We start from the raw sequence: 27,846 nt of genomic DNA, 5'->3' as shown, positions 1-27,846 counted from the left end.
CCCGGACCGGGGCACGAACCCGTGTCCCCTGCATCGGCAGGCGGACTCTCAACCACTGCGCCACCAGGGAAGCCCCTAAACCTAGTTTTTGATGACAAGAGCTGGCCATGTGAAAATATGGGGAAAGAGAATTCTAGGCAGAGGAGATTTCTAATACAAAACTCCTTTGGTGAGAATGAGCTTGCTTGTAAAAGGAACAGAACAAAATCCGCTTTTATGTAAAGATTTGAAAGAAAGACTGGGGAATTTTAATTTTATTCTGAGTGGGTTGGGAAGCCATTAGAGGATTTTAAGTCCTTGTGTTGTGACCTGGTTTATGTTTCTAAAGGATCCACCTAGCTTCCATGCGCGGATGGTGGATAGAATAGAAGCAGCAAGATTAGTGGGGAGGTTATGTAGTAATCCATGTGAGAGTTGATGGTGGCGTGGACTAGGGGCATGGTAGGGTAATCTGGAGAAAAATTCAGATTTTGGGATTTGTTTTGGAGGTAGTGTCAATGTCTTGTTGTAGCTAGAGACAGTAACTATACAGTCAGTCCTTCTTATAACCTAATATTCACATTTCGTTCTAGGGAAATATGTTTTTGTAACTCTGGAAGGCTGTGGTGCATTTGTGAGAGAAAACAGGAGTCAGAATCTGGGCTTTACTTCCTAAAGCTTTGTAACTGTGAACAAGTCATTTCACCTTTCCTGAAGCCACAGATTCCTTGTCATTAAAATGAAGATACTTGTACCTCAGAAGGATTCTGGGGTACCTTACAGGAAAGTACCTGAGGGTTCCGAAGATGAAGTGAAATAATAGAAGTGTTCTGTGACCTAAAGCTTCATTTAAAATTTAAGGTGGGGTTATTTTACGCTGACATTTGTTCTTAATATTAATTATTGGATATGGATCTTAACATTATTGGTGTTAGCCCCCGTGTAAGGACAGGTAAGGCATGACCATAATTTTTTCAGATGAAGAGGCTTGGATCTTAAGGGTTTGGCCAGTATCCCTGACTTAGTAAGAGGTGGAGAGGGACATGAACTCACATCTAAAAAGTGCAGTACATTTTTCTCTATATGAAATAACAAGAGATGGAACTGATCTTCCCATAGTAAAATGAAGTCGATTTCCCCTTAATAATGCTTTGGTGAAAGGCAGTAAATTGCTGAAGGGAAATATTTGTAGGACGCACATGTGCGTTTGTGTTTGGAAGGTTCCTTTATGTCCTGTTTAGGATTTTTCACTTTAGTGTTGGGGTGTTGAAATTTTTAAAGCTGCTAAATAACAGCACCAGATTTTTTTTCTTTGTTTGGATAGATTACTCTGGCAGAGATGTGGAGTATGAAGGTTGGAAGACCAGTTAGAATAATAAATAAAATATTTGAGAGAAGTGATGAACTAGGGCTTGGTTGTGTAGGGGTAGAAAGAACAGACAATTCTTGAGAAATTTTTAGATATAGGAGCCCACATTTACTCTCATATAAAAGGACTGTTGTGTACGTATTTCGTGGATTTTGTCAGAATAACAATGATGTATGTGAAAGTATTTTGTAAATTATAAGGTTTATTGTGTGATGTGGACATATATAAGTACAAATATGTTTTTCCCCCAGAACTGTTTGAAAGTAAATTGCAGACTTGATACCCCTTAATCTCTAAATATTTCAGTGTGTATTTCCTGATAACAAGGTCTTTCTCTTATGTAACCGCAATAGTTATCAAACTCAGGAAATTAACATTGCATGATTAATTCTTATAAGAGTAAGATTCTATAAATCTTATTTAAATTTTGTCAGTTCCATTAATATTCTTTGTAAAGACAAAAAAATCTCAGATCATGAGTTGCAGTCTATTGCCATGTTTTTTATAGGTTCCTTTAACTGGAACAAAAAAGTCCTTGTTTTTTATGATATTGATGTTTTTGAAGAATATAGGACTAGTAATTTCATAGAAGGTCTCTGAATATTGGCATTTCTGATATTTTCTCGTGATCAGGGTCAGAGTATGTACTTTTTAGCGAGAATACCACAGAGGTGATGTTTTGTTCTTAGTACAACATATCAAGAGGCAATTGATGTCATTACTGGTGTGGTTAACTTTGATTACTTGGTTAAGGTGCCTACCAGGTTTTGTAACATACTAGTTATTGTTGGGAGATACTTGGAGACTATTTAAATATCCTGTTAATTCTCAAATTTTCACCCACTAGTTTTAACATTCATTGATGATTCTTTTCTGAATCTGTTGTAGAGATTGCCAAATGGTGAATTTCTAATCCAGTTATTCATTTTGTATTTATTAGTTTGATTTCTTTTGTAAGGAGGAACTTTCTCCTCCATTATTTATCTGTTAGTTTGTGTGTAGAGTTTTGTGTATTTGTTTTAGTCAGTGCTTTAAAAATCCTTTACTGTTATTATTTATGTGGATGCTTGAGTTGATCCAGATTTGGCCAGTGTGAGCCCTTCATGCTAATTTCTATGTCTTTTTTTAATTTAAAATTTTAGGTGTGAACATATTTCAGATATGATTTTGATTTTTTAGAGCAGTTTTAGGTTCACACCAAAAGTTGTTGTGTCCTTTTTTTAAAACTTACCATCATTCTTTGAGAACTGATTTAAAAAAAAAATGTTTCCTGGATATTAGTGACTAAAAAACATTGTTAAGAAGTAGATTTTTAGGGCTTCCCTGGTGGCGCAGTGGTTGCGAGTCCGCCTGCCGATGCAGGGGACACGGGTTCGTGCCCCGGTCCGGGAAGATCCCACATGCAGCGATAGCGGCTGGGCCCGTGAGCCATGGCCGCTGAGCCTGCGCGTCCGGAGCCTGTGCTCCGCAACGGGAGAGGCCACAACAGTGAGAGGCCCGCATACCGCAAAAAAAAAAAAAAAAAAAAAGTAGATTTTAAAAAATGATCTTTAGTTTTTAGAGCAGTTTAGGTTCACAGCAAAATTGAGCAGAAAGTGCAGAGTTCTTATACCCCTCCCTCCACACATGCATAACCTCTCCCACTATCAACATCCTGCAACGGAGTGGTACATTTGTTACATTGATGAATCTACCATGCCACATAATTATCAACCAGAGTCCATAGTTTACATTAAGGTTCGCTCTTGGTATGTACACTTTATGGGTTTTGACAAGTGTATAATGACATGTATCTACCATTATAGTATCATACAGAATAGTTTCACTGCCCTAAAAATCCTCTGTGTTCTGCCTGTTCATCCCTCCCCCTCGCCAACCCCTGGTAACCACTGAGCTTTGTCTCCATAGTTCTACCTTTTCCAGAATGTTATATAGTTGGAATCAAACAGTATATAGCCATTTCAGGTGGGCTTCTTTCACTTAGTAATATGCATTTAAGGTTCCTCCATGTCTCTTCATGGCTTGCTGGCTTGTTTCTCTTTAGTGCTGAATAATATTTCCTTGTCTGGATGTACCACAGGTTAGTTATCCATTCACTTATACTGAACTTTGGTTGCTTGCAAGTTTTGGCAGTTATGAATAAAGCTGCATCCATGTGCAGGTTTTTGTGTGGACATAAAATTTCAACTCCTTTGAGTAAATACAAGATGCACAATTGCTAGGACATATGGTAAGAGTATGTTTAGTTTTGTAAGAAACTGCCGAACTCTCTTCCTAACTTGGCTATACCACTTTGCATTCCTATCAGCACTGAATGAGAGGTCTTGTTGATCTATATCCTTGTCAGCATTTGGTGTTGTCAGTGTTCTGGATTTCGGCCAATCTGATAGGTGTATAGTGGTATCTCATTGCTGTTTTTTTTTTTTTTGTAACATCTTTATTGGAGTATAATTGCTTTACAATGGTGTGTTAGTTTCTGCTTTACAACGAAGTGAATCAGTTATACATATACATATGTTTCCATATCTCTTCCCTCTTGTGTCTCCCTCCCACCCACCCTCCCTATCCCACCACCACCTAGCTGATCTCCCTGTGCCATGCGGCTGCTTCCCAGTAGCTATCTATTTTACGTTTGGTAGTGTATATATGTCCATGCCACTCTCTCACTTCGTCACAGTTTACCCTTCCCCCTCCCCATATTCTCAAGTCCATGCTCTAGTAGGTCTGTGTTTTATTCCCATCATTGCTGTTTTAATTTGTAGTTCTCTAATGAGGTATTGTTTGCCATCTGTATATCTTCCTTGAAGTGTCTCTTCAGGTCTTTGCCCGTGTTTTAATTAGGTTGTTTATTTATTTTTTTATTGTTGAGTTTCCAGAGTTCTTTGTATAGTTCGGATAACAGTTCTTTATCAGATATGTCTTTTGCAAATATTTTCTCCTATTTTTCTGGCTTATCTTGTCATTCTCTTGACAATGTCTTTTGTAGAACAGAACTTTTAAATTTTAACAAATCTAGTTTATCAAGTATATTTTTCATGGATTGTGTCTTTGGTGTTTTATCTAAAAAGTCATTGGCATAGTCAAGGTCATCTAGATTTACTGTTATGTTATCTTCTAGGAATTTTATAATTCTGCATTTTACATTTAGGTCTTATGATCCATTTTGAGTTAATTTTTGTGAAGGGTATGAGGTCTGTATCTAAGAGTCTTTTTGTTTGTTTGTTTTTGCATGCGGTTGTCCAGTGGTTTCAGCACCATTTTTTGAAGAGACTTTCTTTTTTCCATTGTATTGCCTTTACTTCTTTGTCAAATATCAGTTGACTCTATATATGTGGGTGTATTTCTGGGCTCTCTGTTCTATTCCATTGATCTGTTTGTCTGTTCTTTCACCAGTGTTTTGATTACTGTAGTTGTATGGTAAGTGTAGAAGTCAGGGTAGTGAGTCCTCTGACTTTTTTTTTTTTCCTTCAGTACTGTGTTGGTTATTCTTACTGTTCAGTTTTTCTGGATATTATGCTTCTCCATATAAACTTTAGAATCAGTTTGTCAGTACCCACAAACTTGCTGGAATTTTGATTGGGGTCGCATTGAATCTTTTGATCAAGCTGGGGAGAACAGATTTTGACAATATTGAGTCTTCTTCTCTGTGAATGTGAAGTATCTCTCCATTTATTTAGTTCTTAGATTTCTTTCATCAGTTTTGTAGTTTTCCTAATGTAGATCTTGTACATATTTTGTTAGATTTATACTTATGTAATTCAGTTTTGGGAGTGCTAATGTAAATGGCGATGTGTTTTAAATTTCAAATTCCATTTGTTCATTGCTGGTATATAGGAAAGCAATTTACTTATTGAACCTGTATCCTGCAACCTTGTTATAATCTGTATTAGCTGCAGGAGTTTTGCCGATTCTTTTGGATTTTCTTCACAATCATGTCATCTGCAAATAAAAATTTTATTTCTTACTTTCCAATCTGTATTCTTTTTATTTCTTTTTCTTGTTTCACAGTATAAGCAGGAATTTCCAGTTTGACACTGAAAAGGAGTAGTGAGAGGGGACGTCCTTGCCTTATTACTGATATCAGCTGGAAAGTTTCTAGTTTTTCACCATTAAGTTAGGTGTAGGTTTTTTGTATATGCCCTTTTTATCACATTGAGAAGGTTCCCATGAAACCTGCTGAGAAGTTTTTTTTTCTTTAAAATCATGTTGGATTTTGTCAAATGCCTTTCCTGCATATATGCATGTGATCACGTGATTTTTGGGTTTTTTATTTTTATTTATTTTTTCTTCTTTAGCCGGTTGATAGGATGGGTTACGTTAATTTATTTTTGAACATTGAACTAGCCTTAGCCTTGAATATATGGAATAAATCCCACTTGGTTGTGGTGTAGAATTCTTTTTATACATCGTTGGATTTGATTTGCTAATATTTTGTTGAGGGTTTTTGCCTCTGTGTTCATGAGAGACATTGAAAAGACAGATTTTTATCACTTCAATTTAAGTCTGTCTTGGTTTGTGATGTGTGATATTAATTTTCAAGTTTAGCATGAAAGAAACTTTGGTTCATAATTTCATATGTTTCCTGTGTTTAATGAACCATACCTGCGAGTTGTAAAAAGAAGCTATATTCATAAGTTTTCCAAATGTTTTAACATTGAGTCTCAAATACAAACTCAGATGTTTTACTAGTAGTTTCAGCAATCATAACATTATTCTATAAAATTGCTATAAAAGTTTGTAAATGCTTACTCTCACTTTCTCTACAGAGTAGTAAACAGTTTGTAGAATATCATAGGACCCTGGACCAAGTTTTGAGTAGCACTGTTAACAATGTACAGTATACTGCTTCTTGCTCCTTTTCTAGTTTTAGCAATCTAAGCCTTAATTCTTAGTCTATAATAGCATTTGTTAGATAGATAGATTGATAGATTTTTAAAACTTTTCATTATGGAAAATTCCAAACATATACATATAGAGAAACTAGGAAAATGAATTCTCATGTATCCATCACCCAGTTAACAACATATGGCCAGTCTTGTTTCATTTATATTCTTCTTGCTTCTTCCCAGTGGATTATTTTATTAAAGCAAATTCAAGCCATCTTATAACATTGTAAATAATTCAATATGTGTCTCTTTTAAATTTATTTATTTTATTTTTTAAAAAATTTTTGGCTGTGTTGGGTCTTCATTGCTGCACGTGGGCTTTCACTAGTTGCAGCGAGCAGGGGCTACTCTTTGTTGAGGTGTGTGGGCTTCCCATTGCAGTGGCTTCTCTTGTGCAGAGCACAGGCTCTAGGTGTATGGGCTTCAGTAGTTGCAGCTCACAGGCTCTAGAGCACAACAGGCTCAGTAGTTGTGGCGCACGGGCTTAGTTGCTCCGCGGCATGTGGGATCTTCCTGGACCAGGGCTCGAACCCGTGTCCCCTGCATTGGCAGGCGGATTCTTAACCACTGCGCCACCAGGGAAGCCCCAGTATGTGTCTCTTAAGGGAAGAGTACTCTTTTAGAAAAATAGGTACCATACTGTTAATCACACCTTAACATTTTAATAACTTCTTAATATCAAATCAGTGTTCAAATTAATTTTTAACATGTATATAAGTTTTAATATACACACACCCATAGGAATTTGCTGATTGCATCTCCACGGAAATCAGTTCTTTCCTCTATCCCGTGTGATCCTGTAAACTGTTAGATCTAGAAGCTTGATCACATCCAGGTTTGATAACTTACTATTATTTGGCACAAATAATTCATAGGTGGTATGATGTATGGATGTATGATATAGCTTTGCTTTAGAAATAGGATTTTGTTACTGCTTAGATACATTAAGTGATCATTAACTTAATATTAAGTATATATTTTATTTTATTTATTTATTTATTTATTTATTTTTTTGTGGTACGCGGGCCTCTCACTGTTGTGGCCTCTCCCATTGCGGAGCGCAGGCTCCGGACGCGCAGGCTCAGCGGCCACGGCTCACGGGCCCAGCTGCTCTGCGGCATGTGGGATCTTCCCGGACCGGGGCACGAACCCGTGTCCCCTGCATCGGCAGGTGGATTCTCAACCACTGCGCCACCAGGGAAGTCCTTAAGTATATATTTTAAAATTTGAGCTTGTCACTTGTCACAGATGGAGCAGGGAAAAGTTAAAAAATGTTTTAATTAACTTTGGAAATAGAGTATTTGCAAAATAAATTGAAATAAACAAGATTTTAAAGTGAGTCTCTAAAAAATTTTTTACTGGAGTATAGTTGATTTGCAATGTTGTGTTAGTTTAGGTGTACAGCAAAGTGAATCAATTATACATATATCCACTCTTTTAGATTCTTTTCCCATACATGCCATTACAGAGTATTGAGTAGAGTTCCCTGTGCTATACAGTAGGTTCTTATTATATATTTTGTATATAAATCCCAACCTCCCAATTTATCGTCCCCCCTAAAGTGAGTCTTTACATGGAAGAATGTGAGACTTTGCAAGTTAGAGTTTAGTGCATGGGGTGGAGATTCTGGAGATCATCTTGTTTAACTCATTTATTTTTTCACAGTTGGGAAAATGGAAGCGCTTAGAGATAAAAATGATTTATTAACTATCTCGCAGATAGTCATTCTTTGCTTTTCTTTAACACAAGGTCATGTATAGGTAGTATGATTAATACACACCTGTCATTTGGGGAGACTTTTCCCTTTATTCAGTTGTCTCACTGCAAATGGAGGGCTTTATTATTTTAATTGATGTACAGTGGTTTCTTTAGTAATCTGGATTAGTGTATTGGTTTAAGAGAAGTCAGGCTGACTTTTATTAATAATATTTTCTTCCCCAGGGATTGCCTCCAAAATAAAAAATACTTAAGGCATTTTATAGTCTAAAGTCGTGATAAATACCTCAGATTGGTGGGGTTTTTTTCCACTCAATTTTATGTGGAAAATTTAGTATGTCTTGTTTTATAAATAACTTTTTAGGTCTTGCTTACTTAACTTTTTAGGCATTTTGCAGTAGTTCTCAATCTAGATAAGCTTTGGGAAGATTCTCTGTAATTTTAAAAAGCTAAAATGTGAGCAAACTGTGTGAGAACAAGTTTCTTATTTTTTTAAGTTTGCTTGTTTAGATATTGTATGTTATTGGTTATCTAGGAAAGAGTGTTTAGTGAGGCACTACATGCAGTTTATTAATTGTCCAAATTCTGGATAGTGGGAATAAGTGACTATGGGCTGCAGTATAAATGTATTTTTATTACATTGTCTGTCTAGTACAGACTTTGGAGCCAGGATGCCCAGGTTCAAATTCTGGCTCTGCCACTTAGTAGCTTTGTGACTTTGGGCAAGTTATTCAGCTTCTCTTTTCCTGTTTCCAGTCTTTAAAATTGGAGATAATAGTAGTACCTGTTTCATAGGGTTCTGAAGATGAGATTACCTGATGTATAGGTACAGGGCTTAGAACAGCGTCTGGCATACAGTAAATGCTTAAGTGTTAGCTATTTTCTTTTCTTAGTTGAACAAGGCTGACCCTGGCAAGGTTGTGAAGTAGACAGAGTTGGACTGGACATACATCCATCTCTAATGGTTGGGTAAGCAGTCCTTTAAACCTGCTGCTGTCTTTGGCATTCCTTCCCAGGTTGCCCTTTGCTAAACTTTTGCCTACTTGTTCTCCCTTTCTCTGCAATGAAAATCCAACTCACAAAATCTCCACCCTACTTTCCTGTTATTCATTACAGTAGGAATTGTGAGAAAAGTAATCTAATTGAATGACTTCACACTATTAATAAATAACACTTGTAAATAATTTGTCTTTATAAAATAAGTGTTTTAATTCAACTAACTCTAGGGGATTAGATGTTAGGGAAAATGACCAAGAAATTTGAACAGAATCGAGGTGTTGGGGGAACAAGATGTTTTTGGACAAGAGAGTTGCTCTGAGTTGGTTTTGCCTTGGAATATTTCATTCGTTTGTGCCTGCTTTTCAAATCGTTTTTCTTTCTTTTGTATTAGAACTCACTGTTTATTTAAAAATTTCTACCCCCCTTTCTCTGTCACATAGATAACATAGTGTTTGGTTAAAAAGGTGGCCTTTAGTTGGACTAGGTTCAGTAGTGACTGTTGGTTGGTTCCTGTGGATATATTAATTGGGACTAATTTGTTCAGTGTGAACAGAGAATAGATACGATGATAAAAGAAATCAAATTCTGAATGAGGTAGCATGTTCACAACTTTTGCGAAAGTTGTTTTATTGTATTTTAAATGCTGGCTTTATATGCAGTCTTGGAGATAATCTCCCCATTTCCATGTATGTTTAAAGAAAGCCGTAGTCATCTTTCATCTACTTAAATTGCAGGTGTCCTGAGTACAAGGACAGTATTTTATCTACGTGGTTATATCTCTCCATGTTTCTGAGTGTGTAGTAGACCTTCAGTAACTTGTCATAGGTTGTTAACGTTAAATTAGTTTTGTTTGGGATTATAATTCGGGGTATGTGATTGACCTGTGATGTATCTGAAACTGTGTAAAGGAATCATGCTAAGATGGGTTCTACAGTAGCTCAAGATGGATCTATGTATCTATCTATGTATCTATCTGTTACTCCTCCTTCCTTTCTAGTTACTGTCTAGGAACTGGAGAGTAGAGGAAGTTGATGAAATTACAGATAAAGCCATAGTATATAAAGAGGTAGAATTCCTCCAGAAATGACTAGAAGATAGATTTTTAAAAAGGAACATTGCTATTGTTTTGTGTAAGATTTGACACACTGTAAGTTAATTTTGTGTCTTTATATCTTCTTCCATTCTAATCAGTGGATTACTAATTATCTAGCGGTTTAAAGAAAAACCATTAGCATTGTAGCTGTTATTAGTTCTCCTAATTAACACCATGTTGACTTATTATTAGTTTTCCTGATTAACACCATGTTGACTAAGTCCCTTATATTTTAAGGACTTAGGTTTGGTGGAATGAAGTTAGATGTACTGGCTGTGCTGGTAATTGCCTTAGTTAATTAAGGCATAGTTCCAGTAAGGCCAAGGTCACCATGACAGGTGTTATTTAACTGTTATTATTTTAACCAAATTAATTTTGTCTAGCTTGTCCACAGATTCCTTGGATGGGGCCTTCTTAGCAAATCTCATTAGATGCAGATGACATAGATAACAGTGATCTCTGTATGGGAGGAAGGTCAGCATATTTTGGGGTCTCACTGATTCTTATTCATGTATACATAATTTCACGAAGATTTAGGACTTTCAGAGGATATTTAATGATCACAAAGGTTTGTGCACTTGTGCCGTTAACACCACAGGATTTGAATAATTAACCAGCTCATGCGTGCCTTGGCTTGGTACCTAGGTGTTAGAGGCAGACACTTTGTACTGAGGTCTTACCACAGGAGTGGATCCCGTCCTCTAGAATTTCTCCTTTTTCTTGAAATTGCTCAAAAGCTCCACTCCTTTCTTTGTTCAGGTCACTCAACATGGTCTCTTCTCTGGATTTTACTAAACATAGGGCTGGTCCACATTCCATGCCACTAGAATCCCTGAGCCAAAGTGTGTATGTATGTGTGTATTTATTTATTTATGGCTGTTGGGTCTTTATTGCTGCATATGGGCTTTCTCTAGTTGTGGCGAATGGGGGCTACTCTTCGTTGCGGTGCGCGGGCTTCTCATTGCCGTGGCTTCTCTTGTTGCGGAGCATGGGCTGTAGGCGCGCGGCCTTCAGTTGTTGTGGAGTGTTGGGCTCAGTAGTTGTGGCTCGCGGGCTCTAGAGCGCAGGCTCAGTAGTTGTGGTGCACGGGCTTAGTTGCTCCGCGGCATGTGGGATCTTCCCGGACCAGGGCTTGAAACCGTTTTCCCCTGCGTTGGCAGGCTGATTCTCAACCACTGTGCCACCAGGGAAATCCCTGAGCCAAAGTTTTTGAGAGCTTGGCTACCTGATTGAAAATTGAGGGAAGGAAATGATACGGGGAAGACACACAAGTCAGTGTTCCAGAAACTAGCCCCAAGAAGACGTACAGTAGGTGCCAAATGTCGATAGAAGTGTGGTTGCTTGGAGTGTACTTGAAATGATTTGAAAAAACTTTACGAGAGAGATGAGATTAGAACTGAACCTTAAAGGATGGGTAGGATTCGCCAGAACTGAGTGTGTCTGTTGTGCTTGTTTTTCTAAGGTAGTCCCTTCACGTGTGTATTGTGGAGGGATGGTGGTACCTGAGTCTGGGGTGTGTGTGTAGTGTGTTTGTATGCTGGTAAGGAGTTGAGAGTTTATACTGTTACAGAAGAGCTTCAGAAAGAGGAACTTGTTATTAGGAGGATTATTTTGGTAACGGTGAGCTGGATGGATTTAGAAGGGGAAGGCGCTTAGGAGGCTATTATAGTAGTTCTGACCTGAACTGCAAAAGGCTTGATGGCAGCTGAAATGGAAAGAAAAGGACTGATTGGACAGAAACCACTAGAAAGAATCTATGGGGAGAAGGCAGAATTCAAGATAAGTCTGAGTTTCTATGCTGGATGCAGTAGTATTAGTGGTGTCCTTAATGGAAACTGTAGAGAGAAGTCAGGCTAGGGGTTTGTTGTGAGAGGAAGATAAGAGGATTTTAATATAGGATGTGACAAGATATTGGAGCCCGGAAATGAGGTGAGATTTGTAGATAGAGCATTCACCAGTGCTTCTAGTTTTAGCTCTTTTTTTAAAAAAATTAATTTATTTTATTTATTTATTTATTTTTGGCTGCATTGGGTCTTTGTTGCTTCGCGTGGGCTTTCTCTAGTTGCGGTGAGCGGGGGCTACTCTTTGTTTAGGTGCGTGGGCTTCTCATTGCTGTGGTTTCTCTCCTTGCGGACCACGGGCTCTAGGTGCGCGGGCTTCAGTAGTTGTGGCACGTGGGTTCTAGAGCGCAGGCTCAGTAGTTGTGGCGCACAGGCCTAGTTGTTCCGCAGCATGTGGGATCTTCCCAGACCAGGGCTCGAACCCGTGTCCCCTGCATTGCCAGGCAGATTCTTAACCACTGCGCCACTAGGGAAGCCCCACTTCTAGTTTTAGCTTTCATCTTTATTCCCCTAAAATGCTTTCTGAGCATTTTAAAATCTTCATAGATTTATGTTAATTAATATTTATATCAACAATTTATATTAATTAATATATTACTAAATATAGACTTAATATTAATAAAGCTAATATAAAACCGAAAAGCTGTCAGTCCTTCCTTTGCATAACTGCTCATCATTTGACACTAACTGGCAACTGAACTTCCCTCAGTTTGTTTCTCAAGGAGTTTGTGCTGGTGAGGGTCAGCTCCCTTCTCGAGTTCTCTCACAGGGTTTCAGTAGGTGGTTGGGGGAATTTGTAGTGTAGCTACAATTTTGAGTAATTGACTTCAAAATAGGTATATTTATTCTACATTGTTTAGTAATGCTTCACAAATACGGTCTAATTAATTCACTACTAAGCATGACAGTATAAAAAATGTTCAGTTATGAGCCCCTCCCTTTCCCTAGCCACTAACCCATACATCATAATACTCATGCTTTTATTATTGTTTGAATTGGGAAGTATATAATCAAAAGAAGTTATGAATTTAATACTAGAAAATGGTTGCTATACTTGGAGACATTATTCAGTGTGTCTACAGGTAGAGGTTAATGTATAAATAGATTCATGGACTCTTTGGTCCCCAAGATGGGAACTGCTGATTCTCCATTTGAACCAAGGAATATTTGTTTTAAGAGTAGCACTTGTGTCTACCTCTGCTTAAAGAAGATCCATATTATACAGATTTTATTGTTGCTTTGTGTACCGATTAATTGAAGTATGATTCACTGGCTAGAATTTGGAAATCTCTTTTATGCAGAAGTAGACTTGTAAATTAAATTTACTTGGGTATATGAATATATGTTAACTTGAAAGATATTTAGTAATTGTTTTATTTCAATGCACATTATTAACTCTCAGAGCTGTTTGCTATTAAAAATTATTTCATGTTCTTTTTGACATCTGGTAGAAAAAGTGTACTCAGTGTTAATTTTACCTCAATAATGCAAAATCACATAGTTGAACTGATGCTATCTTTACTCTTCCATTCCATTTACTGTTACCACAGGTACAGATGACTCTCTCAGATAATCCTCTCCAATGAATTTTAGCTTTTGGTTGTGAAAAAACAATAATCCTAAGACAACGTCTTAATTCTCCATAGAGTTGGTACCATGTACATCATTATCTAATATAATGCACTTATCTTAAAACTTAAAAAATTTTTTGGCCGCACCACGCAGCATGTGTGATCTTAGTTCCCCTACCAGGGATCGAACCCATGCCCCCTGCCTTGGAAGCGCATGGTCTTAACCACTGAACCGCCAAGGAAGTCCCAAAACTCTTGAGCTTGGTTTTGGTATTGCTTAGTTACCTGAATTTTGGGGACGGGTAGGCTGTTTACCAGGCATATATGACAATGATTCTTTATTTTTTAATGACAGGTTTCTTTTTTGTTTGTTTTTTGTCAGACACGGACATTTAAGTATGTTATGCTGGCACATTAATTCCATGAAGATTAGTTAATGTACGGCCACAAACTATTTAGTTGAGCCTACATCAAAGTAAGACTTAACAAAGCAAGCATGAATTTTTGAATGTGAATATTTTAAATGAAATACTGAAATTACTTATAGCCTTGGATATGTTCATTATGTCATTTGTTTTTGTCATAAGTTTCTGCTTGCTCATTTTAGTTTACAATAGCATGAGCAAGTAGTTTATGTATATTTCATTCCTGAGAATCTAAAGGAAGAAACTGCCTAATGAATATGAAAGTTGCCATTAAATCTCAATTGTCCATTTTATGGATGCTTTTATGATTATAGTCTTTGCCCTTCAACACACTTTCAGATTGCTGTCAAATGGTGTTTAATCAGTATGTACAAACTAAAGTGAAAAATCTAAGCAGATAAATATAAATTACCTGGGTTAGAGAAAAATAAAGTTGCTGAAAGAGAAAAAGACTTCAAAGTTAAATATAAGCTATATATTGTTGCTTTTTCTATTTACTTGGTTTATGCTCCATTTCCCCCTTCAATAATAACAAGTAATTCAGTGGGAATTAACTTATTAGGACTACCAGTTTAAGATTCATGGTAATAATAGTGCACACACACACATATGTTTAAGGTTTTAGGGGAAAATATCTTTAGTATGTCTGATTTGACTGACCAGCCCAGTCAGCTGATTTTATTGCTGTGTTAAATTAAAATTCTGAATATAGTAGTCCATTATTAAAATAAATGAATAGGATTAAAATAGAGAATTTATTAAAATAAAACCTTTTAAAAAAATAAATACTTTTGGATAAAGTCACAGGCTTCAAGTGAAATTCAGTTTTGGTCTCCTTTACAGGAATAGCTATGCACAGTCATACAGAACCACTTACCACGTTTTGCAGTATCTCCTGAGGAAGTCAGAATCTGAGCCAGCATGACGACTGAATCTTGTCTTTGGTCTGATTTATAAGCTGTAATTTTATTCTTACCATGTGCAAGGTGGAGGCTATAGCATGGAAACTAAAATCTTAGTAAGTGTGATTTTTATTTTAGCTATTAAATAGTAGCCTGTCTTACAGTGAATTTGTCCTCTTAACAAAGTTTACACTATAAAAGGGGTGAGGACTTGGCAAGCAGGGACATGATACTACACTTGTAAAGTGAAAGATTTTGCTTTCCAGGTTCAGGAAAAATCCCTGAGAAAGAGAAGGAGAAGTTTCTGTTACTCTGCCTAGAATTTCTTTCACTTTTCTGGTTACAAATAGGTGGCAGGATGATACTAATTAAGTTGAGAAGGGATTTAAGAAAATGGAGAGGCTGGCTTTAGTGGCCAGTGTCTAAATTGAAGCCATTAAAAAAAATTATTATTACATTTGCTGTGCAAGTTGCTTCATCTATAAATTAGCTGTCATTAAATAATAGTCTTCATTGTATTGTAGTGTTAGGAAGCCCAGTGTAGAATCCTAGGAGACTTTTAAATAGTTAATATGTTTTTAATATGAATTGAGAGTATATGTTAAATATTGAATATTTTGACTATATTCAAAATTATATTGGAGCAATTATGCTAGTTGTTATGTCAGGGATGTTTCATCAGTTGATTGTCCCAAGTATAGATGATGTGCAGTTTTTATTTTCTGCACTCTAGACAGAACAAGATTTTGAGGATATAGGCTATCAAGGAACTTTATATCTGTTTCACAGTGTTACTTTTCTTTTTTTTTTTTTTTTGTGGTACGCGGGCCTCTCACTGTTGTGGCCTTCTCCATTGCGGAGCACAGGCTCCGGACGCGCAGGCTCAGCGGCCACGGCCCACGGGCCCAGCCGCTCTGTGGCATGTGGGATCTTCCCGGACCGGGACACGAATCCGTGTCCCCTGCATCGGCAGGCGGACTCAACCACTGCGCCACCAGGGAAGCCCTCACAGTGTTACTTTGTTAATTGTAAGGATTACTACTTAACGTTTTTCTTTTCTACCTGTGCTTATTAAGAACAGTGGATAATTAGCACATTTAGGCTGCTTTTCTCCCTTACCAAGAATGATAGAATTGACTGTTTGATTTTCTGAATTCTTTAGTGAATCAAACATTGTGGTACTATACCTAGATAGCATAATAATCTATGTTGCTCATAATTTGAGAATGGTTATGTGTTTAAGATACTTGGTTTGTGTTCTGTCCCTTCCCTTTGAATCTTTTAACTATTGGTTATTTTTCTAAATTGATGGTGATGACCTGGCTGAGATTAAGCATTTCTGTTAGAGGATTCCTGATTTAACCTCATTCCCTCTTAGAATAAACCTCCCTTTATCTTCTGCCTTTTCTCTTGCATTCCAAAGTACAGTTTCATTAAATCCCCAGGTCTAAGATTTTTCTTTGGGAACTTATGTACAGTATCTGTCTGGAAATTTTAAGAAAAGGTAGTTGAGTGTGAAATGTTAACATGCATCTTTTGAGAAATTGAGGTTTTACAAGTTGAAGGGTACTTTTATATTTTGGGCATGTTTTCAGGGGTGGGATTATGTAGTTATTGTTTTAATAACCATGTCCTAATTATTTATAGCTTCCTGCCTGACATAACTCACTTCAAGAAGTGCACAATGTCAGAACGTGGAATTAAGTGGGCTTGTGAATACTGTACGTATGAAAACTGGCCATCTGCAATCAAGTGTACTATGTGTCGTGCCCAAAGACCTAGTGGAACAATTATTACAGAAGATCCATTTAAAAGTGGTTCAAGTGATGTTGGTAGAGATTGGGATCCTTCCGGCACCGAAGGAGGAAGTAGTCCTTTGATATGTCCAGACTCTAGTGCAAGACCAAGGGTTAAGTCTTCGTACAGCATGGAAAATGCAAATAAATGGTCATGCCACATGTGCACGTATTTGAACTGGCCAAGAGCAATCAGATGCACTCAGTGTTTGTCCCAGCGTAGGACCAGGAGTCCCACAGAATCTCCTCAATCCTCAGGATCTGGCTCAAGACCAGTTGCTTTTTCTGTTGATCCTTGTGAGGAATACAATGATAGAAATAAACTGAACACAAGGACCCAGCATTGGACTTGTTCTGTTTGCACATATGAAAACTGGGCCAAGGCTAAAAAGTGTGTTGTTTGCGATCATCCCAGACCTAATAATATTGAAGCAATCGAGTTGGCAGAGACGGAAGAGGCTTCTTCAATAATAAATGAGCAAGACAGAGCTCGATGGAGAGGAAGCTGTAGCAGTGGCAACAGCCAAAGAAGATCACCGCCGACTACGAAACGGGACTCTGAGATGAAAATGGATTTTCAGAGGATTGAGTTGGCTGGTGCTGTTGGCAGCAAGGAGGAACTTGAAGTGGACTTCAAAAAACTAAAGCAAATTAAAAACAGGATGAAAAAGACTGATTGGCTATTCCTCAATGCTTGTGTGGGTAAGTTTCTTCATTTTTTTGAACGGGATGGGAAAAGATATTAAAAATGACATGAAAGATATAAGGAAGGTCAGTATTATTTAGTATTTAGTTCATTCAGCATGATAGCTATACTCCCAGTATGCATGCATAAGAATCTCTGTATTTGTGATCTTGTCATAACATTGTCTTAAATTGCCTCCCATTTCATTGTGCATGTGTTTTTCCATCATTAGAGAAAAACTTTTAAGTTATAGCAAAGATTTTTACATATCAGTAGTAAACCGTATACCTGGAGTTTAAAACTGCTACTCTGTTTATTGTAACAAGACGTGACTGAGGAACACCAGCTGCTGCTTCAGAGTGTTTGTAAACAGTGTGAGCGTCTTGTGATGATAGAAGCTTTAGTCAGATGTTAAAAATATCACAAAAATGTGTGACTCCAAGAAGTTGAACAAACATAATATTGACCTTGAAAATACTGATGTTAATTTAACATGAATGTCATGTAGTGAATATTTGCAAACTTTATGGAACTGACTTCACGTGGCCACTTGATTCCATAGTTCAAATTATGATTTGTGTGTTTTGTGTTTTGGTGCTTTCCTAAGGAAATTCTGGATATTGGTCTCAGTTTCTGGCTCAGAGCTGTTCAGGGACAGAGACGTGTTGAGAGAGTAAGGTTTCCTCCAGTTATTGACCTTGTGAGTTAATTATTTGTGATGTACTTCACAAAAGCAGTTGCTTGACTCCTCTCTATTTTTTTCCCTCCCCCTCTCTTTTTTTTTGAATAGGTTAGCTATTTGAATTATGTGATTTAAATTTTTTGGATGGGGTGCTTACTTTGACATTAAGTTTTGTAAAGAAAATTTTGAGTAACTACTAAAGTTAAATCTGTGTGCAACAATAGCTAAGCCTTCAACATGGCTTAGCTGTGTATATATATTTTTTCAGTACTAATTTCTTTTGTTTATCACTCTGAATATAGCCCCAAAGAATATGGAATACATAACTATATGAACCTGCAAGTCCTAAGAGTAGGTTTCAAGAAATCTCAGTTTTTTAATTTTAGTTTTGTCCTGGCCAAAAAAAAAAAAAAAAAAAGTCCCAGCTGATGAGCCCTTATGAACACCAAACACAGCAGGCACTTAGTAACTGTTAACTCCAGTGTTCTCCTGTCCTGAGGACGAGGGATGAAAGCACACTGAGCTGTCTTCAGCCATCTGTGCTGTCCCATTACATCCCATTGATTTTTTTCTCTCCCCAAATTGAGGTACCACAGATGGTGTGAATGTCTTTTTTTTTTTTTAAACCAGGAACTACAAAAGGGTTTTATTTATTATGAATTTTTAAAAATTGAGGTCAAATTCACATAACGTAAAATTCATCACTTTGAAAATGAACAATTAGTTCAGTGGCATTTAGTGTATCCACAGTGTTGTACAACCACCTCTTCTGTCTAGTTCCGAAACATTTTCATCACCCCAAAGGAAACCCTATACCCATTTAAACAGTTACTCCACATTTTCTCCTCCCCCAAGTCCCTGGTAATCACCAGTCTGCTTTCTGTTTCAGTGGATATACCTATTCTGAATGTTCCATATAAATTGAATCTTACATTGTGTGATCTTTTGTATCTAGGTGTGATTGTCCTTTAATTACCTGTATGCCTTTTGGACACTCTTAAAATTATTTTTGCAGGCAGTAGCATACTATGTAAATGCTAACTACAAGGTGGTGTTATAGTACATGTAAATTTATAGATGGTAATGAATGAACTACACTGCAGTGATTTTTAACCTCTATTGGGGTCATTGTTTCTTCAAGTTAGTGGATTGTGTGATAAGAACTCTTGCTTTGAAATATTTTCTCCCCTTGATACACACGTTAGACCAATCAATATATCTTTGTCTTTATTACTTCTTGTCTTTGGGACTATTGTGTCTTCTTGGTGCTGCCTTTATTTCTTTACACATACCTACTTCTTTTGGATAACCATCCTTGTACCTCTTTGCATTCTTACAGCTGAACAAAAACTTCTCCCAGTAGGACCAGCATTAAATTTGGTCTTATTTCATTTATAAAACAGTTTCTTTGTCATTAAATCTGCATTCCCACGTACTCCAGAGTTTCTAGGTTCTTAGGGCCAAGGATTGATCGTAATTGGTTCTTGGTAATGTGGATTCTGTCTTTCCTATCAGCAAATATTTTTGACTATTCACTGCATAATATGGTTCTCAACTGTTGTAGAAAGATTATGGCTCTGTCTTTATTGGGTAGTCATATCCTGATTTGTAAATATCCTTGAAATATGTTAAAAACTTTTAGTTGCTTACATTGTGTTGGGTTAATGGAAGTCCACAAGTATTGAAAATTAATTGTTTTTTTTTGTTTTTTTGGCCACACTGTGTGGCATGTGGGATCTTAGTTCCCCGATCAGGGATCGAACCCGTGCCCCCTGCAGTGGAAGGCGAAGTCTTAACCAGTGGACCACTGGGGAAGTCCCTGAAAATTATTCTTTACTTCTCCCTTTCTATCTGTCTTTTGCTCTCCAGATTTCATTAGATATGGTATATTATGGTTTATCGATGTTAGGCATTTAAGAAAACCATCTTAGTGTTTTATCTGGCAGCACATATACTTAAAAAATCATCTCCAAAGTACATACACTAAGTAGAAAATGTATACTGTGCATTAAATTTATACTAAGTATAAAATGTGAGACTTTCCCATTTGAAATTGAAATTAAGAAATCTCAACGTCAGCTTTGTACCTGGTAAAATGGGAATGAGGAAGATTCAGTATTGAGAAGGGTAAAGCTGAAGCTTCCACAGTATTCAGTATCTTTTACATGACTGCTGGGTATAAGTTTCACATAGGTCACGTTATCTTTCGTGATGAGAGGAAGTTGGGGACGTCCAACATCCAGCGTTTTACTGGTGCCAAAACCTGACACCAGTAAAAATGGAATCTGGGAGTGGGAGTGAAATGGTAACAGCAGAGGTGTGAATTTAAATGTGCTGTTGTCTCTGGAGTGTCTGTAGTTTGGTGCCAGGTTATTTTCTGGGAGGTCATGTCAGTGCTAATCATGGTCTACCTTTCCCATTGGACAGATGATAATGTCTCTAGAGATAAGGCAGCACTACCTAACATACCGTTTTAGTTCTGCTGTTGTATTGAATCAGTTGCCCTTTAGAAGCACGTTTAAATTTGTGATCCCATGTTGCTCCCTTGAAAAGTTACAGGGTCAGATAAGTATCTCAAATTAAATCTGTATAATAACTTTTGTATGCCTGAGCCCTGGACTCTCATATCCAGTGGCCGCCTGTACAACATCTTCTCTTGAATATGTAATATTTCAAACTCATTTCAAACTCAGTGAGGCTAAAAAACTGGTCTCTCAAATCTGTTCTCTTTCTTCCCCCATCTCAGTTGATGGCAAGTTCATCGTTTTATTTGCTGCATCCAGAGCCTTAGTCATCCTTGGTTTTCTTCTTTTTCTCTTATACTCCATTCTCACTGGCTTTGTCTTCAAAATATACCCAGAATCTGGCCACCTCTCACCACACTGGTCCAAGCCATGATCCCCTCTCTGTCCGTGTCCTCCTTTACAAACTGTTCTCTGAATAGGAGCTACTCTTCTAAAACTTTGCTTAGAACCCGCCAGTGATTCTTGCTGTGTTGCTCAGAGTAAAAGCCAATTTTATAGGCTCTCTCTGCTTTCTATCCCACACCTGCTTTCCCGACTTATACAAACACACGTTTCCCTCTAACCTTATCTATTACTCTCAACCTCGCTCATTCACTCCTGCCCTCTAGCCACCTTTCTTGTCTGCAAATAAGCCTCAAGCTTTGTACTTGCTCTTTCTTCTGCCTGAATTGCTTTCTCTAGATTGCAGGATTAGCTAATTTACTTCTTTCAGGTGTTTTCTTCGCACATGTCACCTTCTCTGTGAGGCCTCAAATTTCAGCCCTGTCCTGTCCTCTCTTCCCCCAACTTCAGTTTTCTTCACAACACTTGTTACCTCCTAATACACTTATTAGAAGTCACCTTATTTGTCTCTCTCTTGCTTAGAACTTAAGCTTTCTGAAGGCCAGGAATTTTGTCTGTTTTGTTCACAGCTGTTTGCTAGTACCTAAAACATTGCCTGATACATAGCAGGCATTGAAATTTTTGTTAATGAGTGAATAAACATTTGTGGAAACTGGAATCTGGACAAATAGACAAATAGACCTTCCAAAGACAAACCTTTTTGCTTTTCTCCTAAATTTCTTAATTCTTTGCCTTCTTCCTAGCTTTCTGTACTTTTCACCTTACAGACTACCTGGAGCTCAACCCACTGGGAGCCAACTTGGCTTCTTCCTGTCAGTGAAGACAGAGCAAGTAGGTCCCATAGGCTTTTATTGGAAGGAGTAGAGAGGCCTTAGTTTATCACTAGGCAGTCTGTGGATGTGAAGAGTCTAAGGTCAGATTTCTTTATATTTAATTTCTCCATCTTCCTGATGAATATTTGATAACTTGATGAATATATAAGGAAAAAAAATCGTAGTGTTTTCTATACCTAGAGTCCTAAATCAGAGTTTTTACTTGAAAAGTTTTTGTTCAGTTGTGATTGGATGTGTTGCTTCCTCTTTGGCATTTTGCTTTAAATAGCTGCATCTTTCTTGCATTTAGCTTGTCTAGTGACCCTGCCAACAAAGATGGGAAGGGTTTGAGATTGGGGGGCAGCGGGAGGGAGTGCTGTTGAAGGCGGAGGGGAAGGAATCCTATGCTCATATGACAAGTACATGTTGAGACTGGAATTTTTATGCTGAAATGTTCAGTTTGCCCCTTGGCAATGGCATTACAGAGAACATATGAAGTAGTAACATCTCCATTGCTCCCAAGCTTTGGGGGGGCCCGCAGTATGTACTGGTGTACCCTGTTGAGAATCACTGACTTACGAGCTTAACCAGAATCTCATTATTAAGGAGCACGTGAAATGGAGTCATGAGGATTGTAGTCTTATTACTGAGCAAGATTTTGATGTGTCTAAAAATTTATATGATTCTTAAAACGTAGGCAGTACATTAGAATTAACTTTTTCTTGCACGTGGTCTACAAAAATATTGTTATATTTGATCTAATGTTTCCCCCTTTCTCATAACTGTTGAAAATTAATATTTGTGGCAGTTGTTTTCTGTATTGATGCCAATTGTATTTTGGTCCCCTTACTGGAAAGCTGTATTTGCATTATGTATAGGTGTCCACTCCAGAGTGTCAGATGTAACTGTAGAAATACCTAAAACTTGCATGGTGTTAAACATGTCAGAATGTATTGATATTTGTTTATTTGGTTTCATTAACACTTTTTTCATTTTAACCAAAATTAGCAGTGTATAGGCTTATTACATTTTAAAATGTTCTTTTCAATTTACTTTGGTATTGGTATTAAAAGTCATGTATATGGATGGTTTTTCTTAAGGAAGTAAATTTTTAAGGTTGTATTAGTGTTATTTTTCTTACTCTGGTGAAAAGGGTTCGTTCCCAGGCCCAGTTCCAGCGTGTGTGTGTGTGTGTGTGTGTCTGTGTGTGTGTCTGTGTGTGTGTCTGTGTGTGTGTCTGTGTGTGTGTGTGTGTCTGTGTGGTGGGGAGCTTCCTCATACCAGCAGGCAATTCTCAGACACCAGCAGGGTGTCTGAGAATTCAGCTCAATTCTGACACTGTCTACCCAGAGGTAGAATCCGATTCCACAGGTGAAGGGCTCAGCCCCACAACACCTCCCTCCACTTCAGATGCCAGATGGCAGTCACAAGCCTAGGTTGTTAACCTGTACTTCTGACCACTTGGCTATAAATCAGAGGTTCCCATGACCCCCCGCCTTGGGTTTGATTAATTTGCTGGAACGCCCCACGTAACTCAGAGGAACAGTTTACTTACTAGGTTACTGGTTTGTTATAAAAGGGTATGATAAAGGATACAGGTGAACATCTAGATGGAAGAGATGTACAGAGGGCAAGGTTTGGAGAAAGGGCGTGCAGCTTCCATGATGCTCTTTCCAAGTGTGCCACTCTCCTCAAATCTCTGTGTGTTCACCAGCCTGAAAGCTCTCCAGACCCTGTCCTTTTGGGGTCTTATGGGGGCCTTGTTACATAGGCATCGTTGATTAAATCATTGGTCACTGGCGATCTCTGGCCTCTCTCCCCTCTCTGGAGGTCAGGGTGGCATAGTGGGGTGGGACTTCAGTCCCACCCCTCTAATCCCCTGGCATCCAGCTCCCACCCTGGGGGTGGGATCCGAAAGTCACCTTCCCTGAAGTGTTTTCAGGAGCTGAGGACCAGAAACCAGATACTATCCCACTACTTTTATCACTTAGGAAATTCTAAGGGTTTGGGGAAGCTGTGAGCCAGGAATTGTGGATGAAGACCAAACATATTTATTTGGTCATCTGAATGATAATTTTTCCTATAAATCACAATATTGCATCTAGAAAAATCTGTTGCAGTGTGTAATCTTCTACGATGACTTTTTAAATTCCTAATTTTGAGATATACTGTCTGGTCAAATGAAAGGAGTGTTGTGCACTAACCCAAACAGAATCAAATTAACGTCAATGGAAGAAAAAGTCGTAGAAGGTTAGTTTTTGAGAGATAGTAGTACTGTGTACTGGAATGATAATAAGTTGATTTATACCAAGAAAACTACCACATCAAAACAAAACAGAAAAGGAAATTCTTGACATAAGACACAATGGTGATTTTATCCATTTATTCAGATATCTTTGTGGCTGACGTTTTAACTCTAAAGGTAACTCAGGGCATATAAGTTATTGTAAAGAAAAAATTAGAAGTTTGTTGTTTTCTAGTTTAATAAGTACTAGTTTTGTTTTCTAGTTTAATAAGTTTTCTAGTTTAATAAGTACTTGTTTTCTAGTTTAATAAGTACTCCTTTAGCCTTAAAAATTATTAATTTGCTCCACAGAGGTATTTTATTGATGACTTGTCTAAAAACACAAAACATTAGGTATCTTGAAAAATACAATGTTAATGATGAGGTGGTGTCCAAATTTGTATTATTTACTTGCCCAGTACTTGACTTCCTTGTAGGTGCTTCTCCCCACCCCCTTTGGGTTCTCTCTGATTTACATGACTGATTTAAATAATGTGACAGGCAGAATATTGCACTCCGGCCCCCCAAAATGTCTAAATCCTAATCCCCAGAACCTATGAATATGTCACTTTACTTGGCAAAAGGGATTTTGCAGATGTAATTAAGGGCCTTGAGATGGAGAGATTATCCCAGATTATCTGGGTGGTCAGCAAAGGAGAGATGGGAGAATGAGATGTGATGGTGGAAAACTCAGAGGTTTTAGTGACGCTGAGGAATGTGGGCAGCCTCTAGAAGCTGGAAAAGGCAAAACTCCCTTAGAGCCTCCCTGTGGAGTGCACCTTGATTTAGCCCAGTGAGACCCATGTGGAACTTCTGACCTCTCCCCAATTTTAAGATAAAAAATTTGTATTGTTTTAAGTCACTAAATTTGTAGTAATTTGTTTGAAGCAGCAATAGGAAATTAATACAAACAACATTAAAAAAAATTACAAATAGCATCTTAATTTGACAATTTCAGAAAAATTTAACTTAACCTTGGCGGGTTCTATGACAGGTGTCATTGTTTTGTTACTTTTATACAATGGGAGAAGCTGAGGCACAGAGAGGCGTACTGACTCAGTGTGATGTAGCTGTGTTGTTATCCTTTTCTAGACAAAGGGGGTATATAGGTGTGTTTGTAAGTAAAAACTCACTTCTTTGTGTCTCTAGCCTTACACTACATTCATAGCGGTAACGGCCACAAAATGTACGTGTGTGGTGGTGGCGGGGGGAAGGTGGGGGCAGGTTCCCAAACCAAGCTATTCTCAGATTCTCCAGACACCAGCAGGGCATTTTACAATTTAACTCAATTCTGACTCTACCTGGAAGTAGCATCAGATCCCACAGGTTAAGGGCTCAGTCCCACAATACTGCCTCCCTTCCTCCCTACCCCCTTCAGATGCCAGTTGCTAGTCCAGGTTGTCACCTGTGTTTCTTTTTTTTTTTTTTTTTTGCGGTACACGGGCCTCTCACCGTTGTGGCCTCTCCCGTTGCGGAGCACAGGCTCCGGACGCGCAGGCGCAGCGGCCACGGCTCACGGGCCCAGCCGCTCCGCGGCACGTGGGATCCTCCCGGACCGGGGCACGAACCTGCGTCCCCTGCATCGGCAGGCGGACTCCCAACCGCTGCGCCACCAGGGAAGCCCATCACCTGTGTCTCTGATTGTAGGCTATAGATCGTAGGTCCCCACAGTCACCTCCTTGGGTTCAAATAGTTTGGTGGAACAGCTTTCAGAACCTGGGAAAACATTTTACTTACTAGATTACTGGTTTATTATAAAAGGATATGACCCAGGAACAGCCAGGTGGAAGAGGTGCATAGGGCAAGCTTTCCGTGTCCTCTCTTGGCCACTCTACTCTCGCAGCACCTCCACATGTTCACCAACCTGGAAGCTCTCCAAACCCCATAGCGGGGATTTTTATGGGGGCAAGATGGATTAAATCATTGGACATTGGTGATTGTTTCAACCTCAAGTGCCTCTCCCCTCCCAGGAGGTGAGGGTGGTGTGGGGCTGAAAGTTACAACCTTCTAATCACTGGGTTTGTTCCCCTGGTAACCAGCCTCCATCCTTAGGGGCCTTCCAGAAGTTACCTCATACATAAACTCAGAGGTGCTTGAAGGGGGCTTGCTATATGAGCAGCAAAAGACTCCTGTTATTTCATCTTTATCATTCTGGAGCTATTTAGGAACTGAGAACAAAACTATTATAACAAAAGACACCCTTATGGCTCTTATGTAGGAAATTATAAGGGTTTTAGGAGGTATGTGCCAGGAACAGTAGATGAAGACCATGTATTTCTTATTCACAGTGGTTTCTCTTGCTTGATATGGTTGAAAGGAATACTGTTACTGGAACTTTTGAATGAAGTTTGATGCCTATGAATATTAATGTTTTCAGTCCTTTTTTCCAAGTCAACTAAATAAGTATGCCTGTGTGAAGTTATGTGTCCCAAGGTAATCTGTCACTTGCTAATATTTCTCATCATTCCGTAGCTAAGCCACATTATTTGGGCTTGATTTTTAGTATGGCATTTCTCTAGTATTCTGTTTGCTTTATTTGTGTTTGCTTATACTTGGTATATACCTTAGCTGTTTAGACAATATTTTCTATCTTCAGAATTTTTCCTGCCCTGTAGAATTGCTTCATTTTAAGTTATGGTTGTATGCTGGGCCATTTTGTTTGATTATGAATTTGATTTTATATTGATACCAGACTGTTTTCCTAAAAGATACTCCTATTTAGTGTCCCTTTTCCCTTCATATATTGCTTTACATATGAATGAATGTGGGGCCTGAAAAAAAGTCTTCTTAGTCTTTGACATGTAAAACCATCGCACTTTTTTAAACATTAAAAAAAAATAGTTTGAGTTAAAATATTCTATTAAAAGCTTTTAATAGAATCCAAAATATATGTGGACTCCTGCAGCAAATCTTTGGCACTGCATCCATAAAAGGAAAGTAAGCTGCTAGAATGCTGACAATGCCTTGTATGTCCTTGGTTAACTTGGTGTGATACTCGTACAGGGGATGTGTGTGTAGCTATGAAAACTGTGGTGCCTTTTCACTCCATGCACTTTGTTGGTTGTGAATCTCCTTCCTGTCCAAGGTAGTTGATATTACAGGTAATAGAATTATTTTTAGCACTGTGAAAGGAGTATTATCTTCAGCTAGTTCTGTCTTGTTTTCAAGTTTCAAAGGATTTCCTCTTGTGCTTTTGGAACTCTGGATTTAAAATAACATTTTATGTCATGGTTTTTAAGTGAATTGTGGGAATTCTCAGCAATGTAAGATTCTAATCTGTAGAGAATACACACACATTTTATTCCCCCTGGCCAGTTTAGTCTGGCTTTTCAAAGTGCTTCCTGACATCTGGGATATGAAAGAAGCTTCCAGGAATGTGTGTGTCAAGGCAAATGGATAGCAGTGGCAGAAATAGAGCCCCTGCAGTATCCTTCTGGCTGCCTTTAGTCTGCCTGAGACATAATTCCTGGCTTTTAGAAATGATTGATTACACAGGCCTGCCAACCAATAATGTGCCTCCTAATGCTGAGAAAGGGAATATGTCTGGTGAGTCTCGATTGTATGATTAGTGACATTTGAATATGCATCGCTGATTGAGTAAAGGCTTTCATTTTTTAAAAGCACTATATTAAATGAACACATTGAATTATGAAATCCAAAAGTATCGTTTAAATATTAAATATAAAAAGATTGTATTTAGGGCTTCCCTGGTGGCGCAGTGGTTGAGAGTCCGCCTGCCGACGCAGGGGACGCGGGTTCGGGCCCCGGTCCGGGAGGATCCCACATGCCGCAGAGCGGCTGGGCCCGTGAGCCATGGCCGCTGGGCCTGCGCGTCCGGAGCCTGTGCTCCGCAATGGGAGAGGCCACAACAGTGAGAGGCCCGCATACCGCAAAAAAAAAAAAAAAAAAAAAAAAAAAAAAAAAAGATTGTATTTAGAC

General features: G+C 38.2%; 1 protein-coding gene across 7 annotated transcripts in view; it reads left to right on the top strand.

The window, feature by feature from the left end:
• Positions 1-27,846, top strand: part of ZRANB1 (zinc finger RANBP2-type containing 1) — a 70,425-nt gene that overhangs the window by 8,259 nt on the left and 34,320 nt on the right. For 2 of the 7 annotated variants that reach the window (XM_059053974.2, XM_067024384.1), the window contains exons 2-3: positions 14,723-14,897; positions 16,429-17,279. In XM_059053974.2, the coding sequence (XP_058909957.1) occupies positions 14,857-14,897; positions 16,429-17,279 (892 nt within the window). In that variant the 5' untranslated portion in view covers positions 14,723-14,856. Of the gene's footprint in view, positions 1-8,843; positions 8,920-13,836; positions 13,930-14,722; positions 14,898-15,721; positions 15,810-16,428; positions 17,280-27,846 lie in introns of those variants that run through there. The other 5 variants (XM_059053975.2, XM_067024387.1, XM_067024374.1 and 2 more) reach the window with 4 other exon arrangements.

The sequence above is a fragment of the Kogia breviceps genome, chromosome 2 (genome assembly GCF_026419965.1).
Source record: "Kogia breviceps isolate mKogBre1 chromosome 2, mKogBre1 haplotype 1, whole genome shotgun sequence".
Lineage (NCBI taxonomy): Eukaryota > Metazoa > Chordata > Mammalia > Artiodactyla > Physeteridae > Kogia > Kogia breviceps.
Note: the sequence above shows the minus strand (reverse complement) of the source record. Positions and strands in the feature narration are given on the sequence as shown.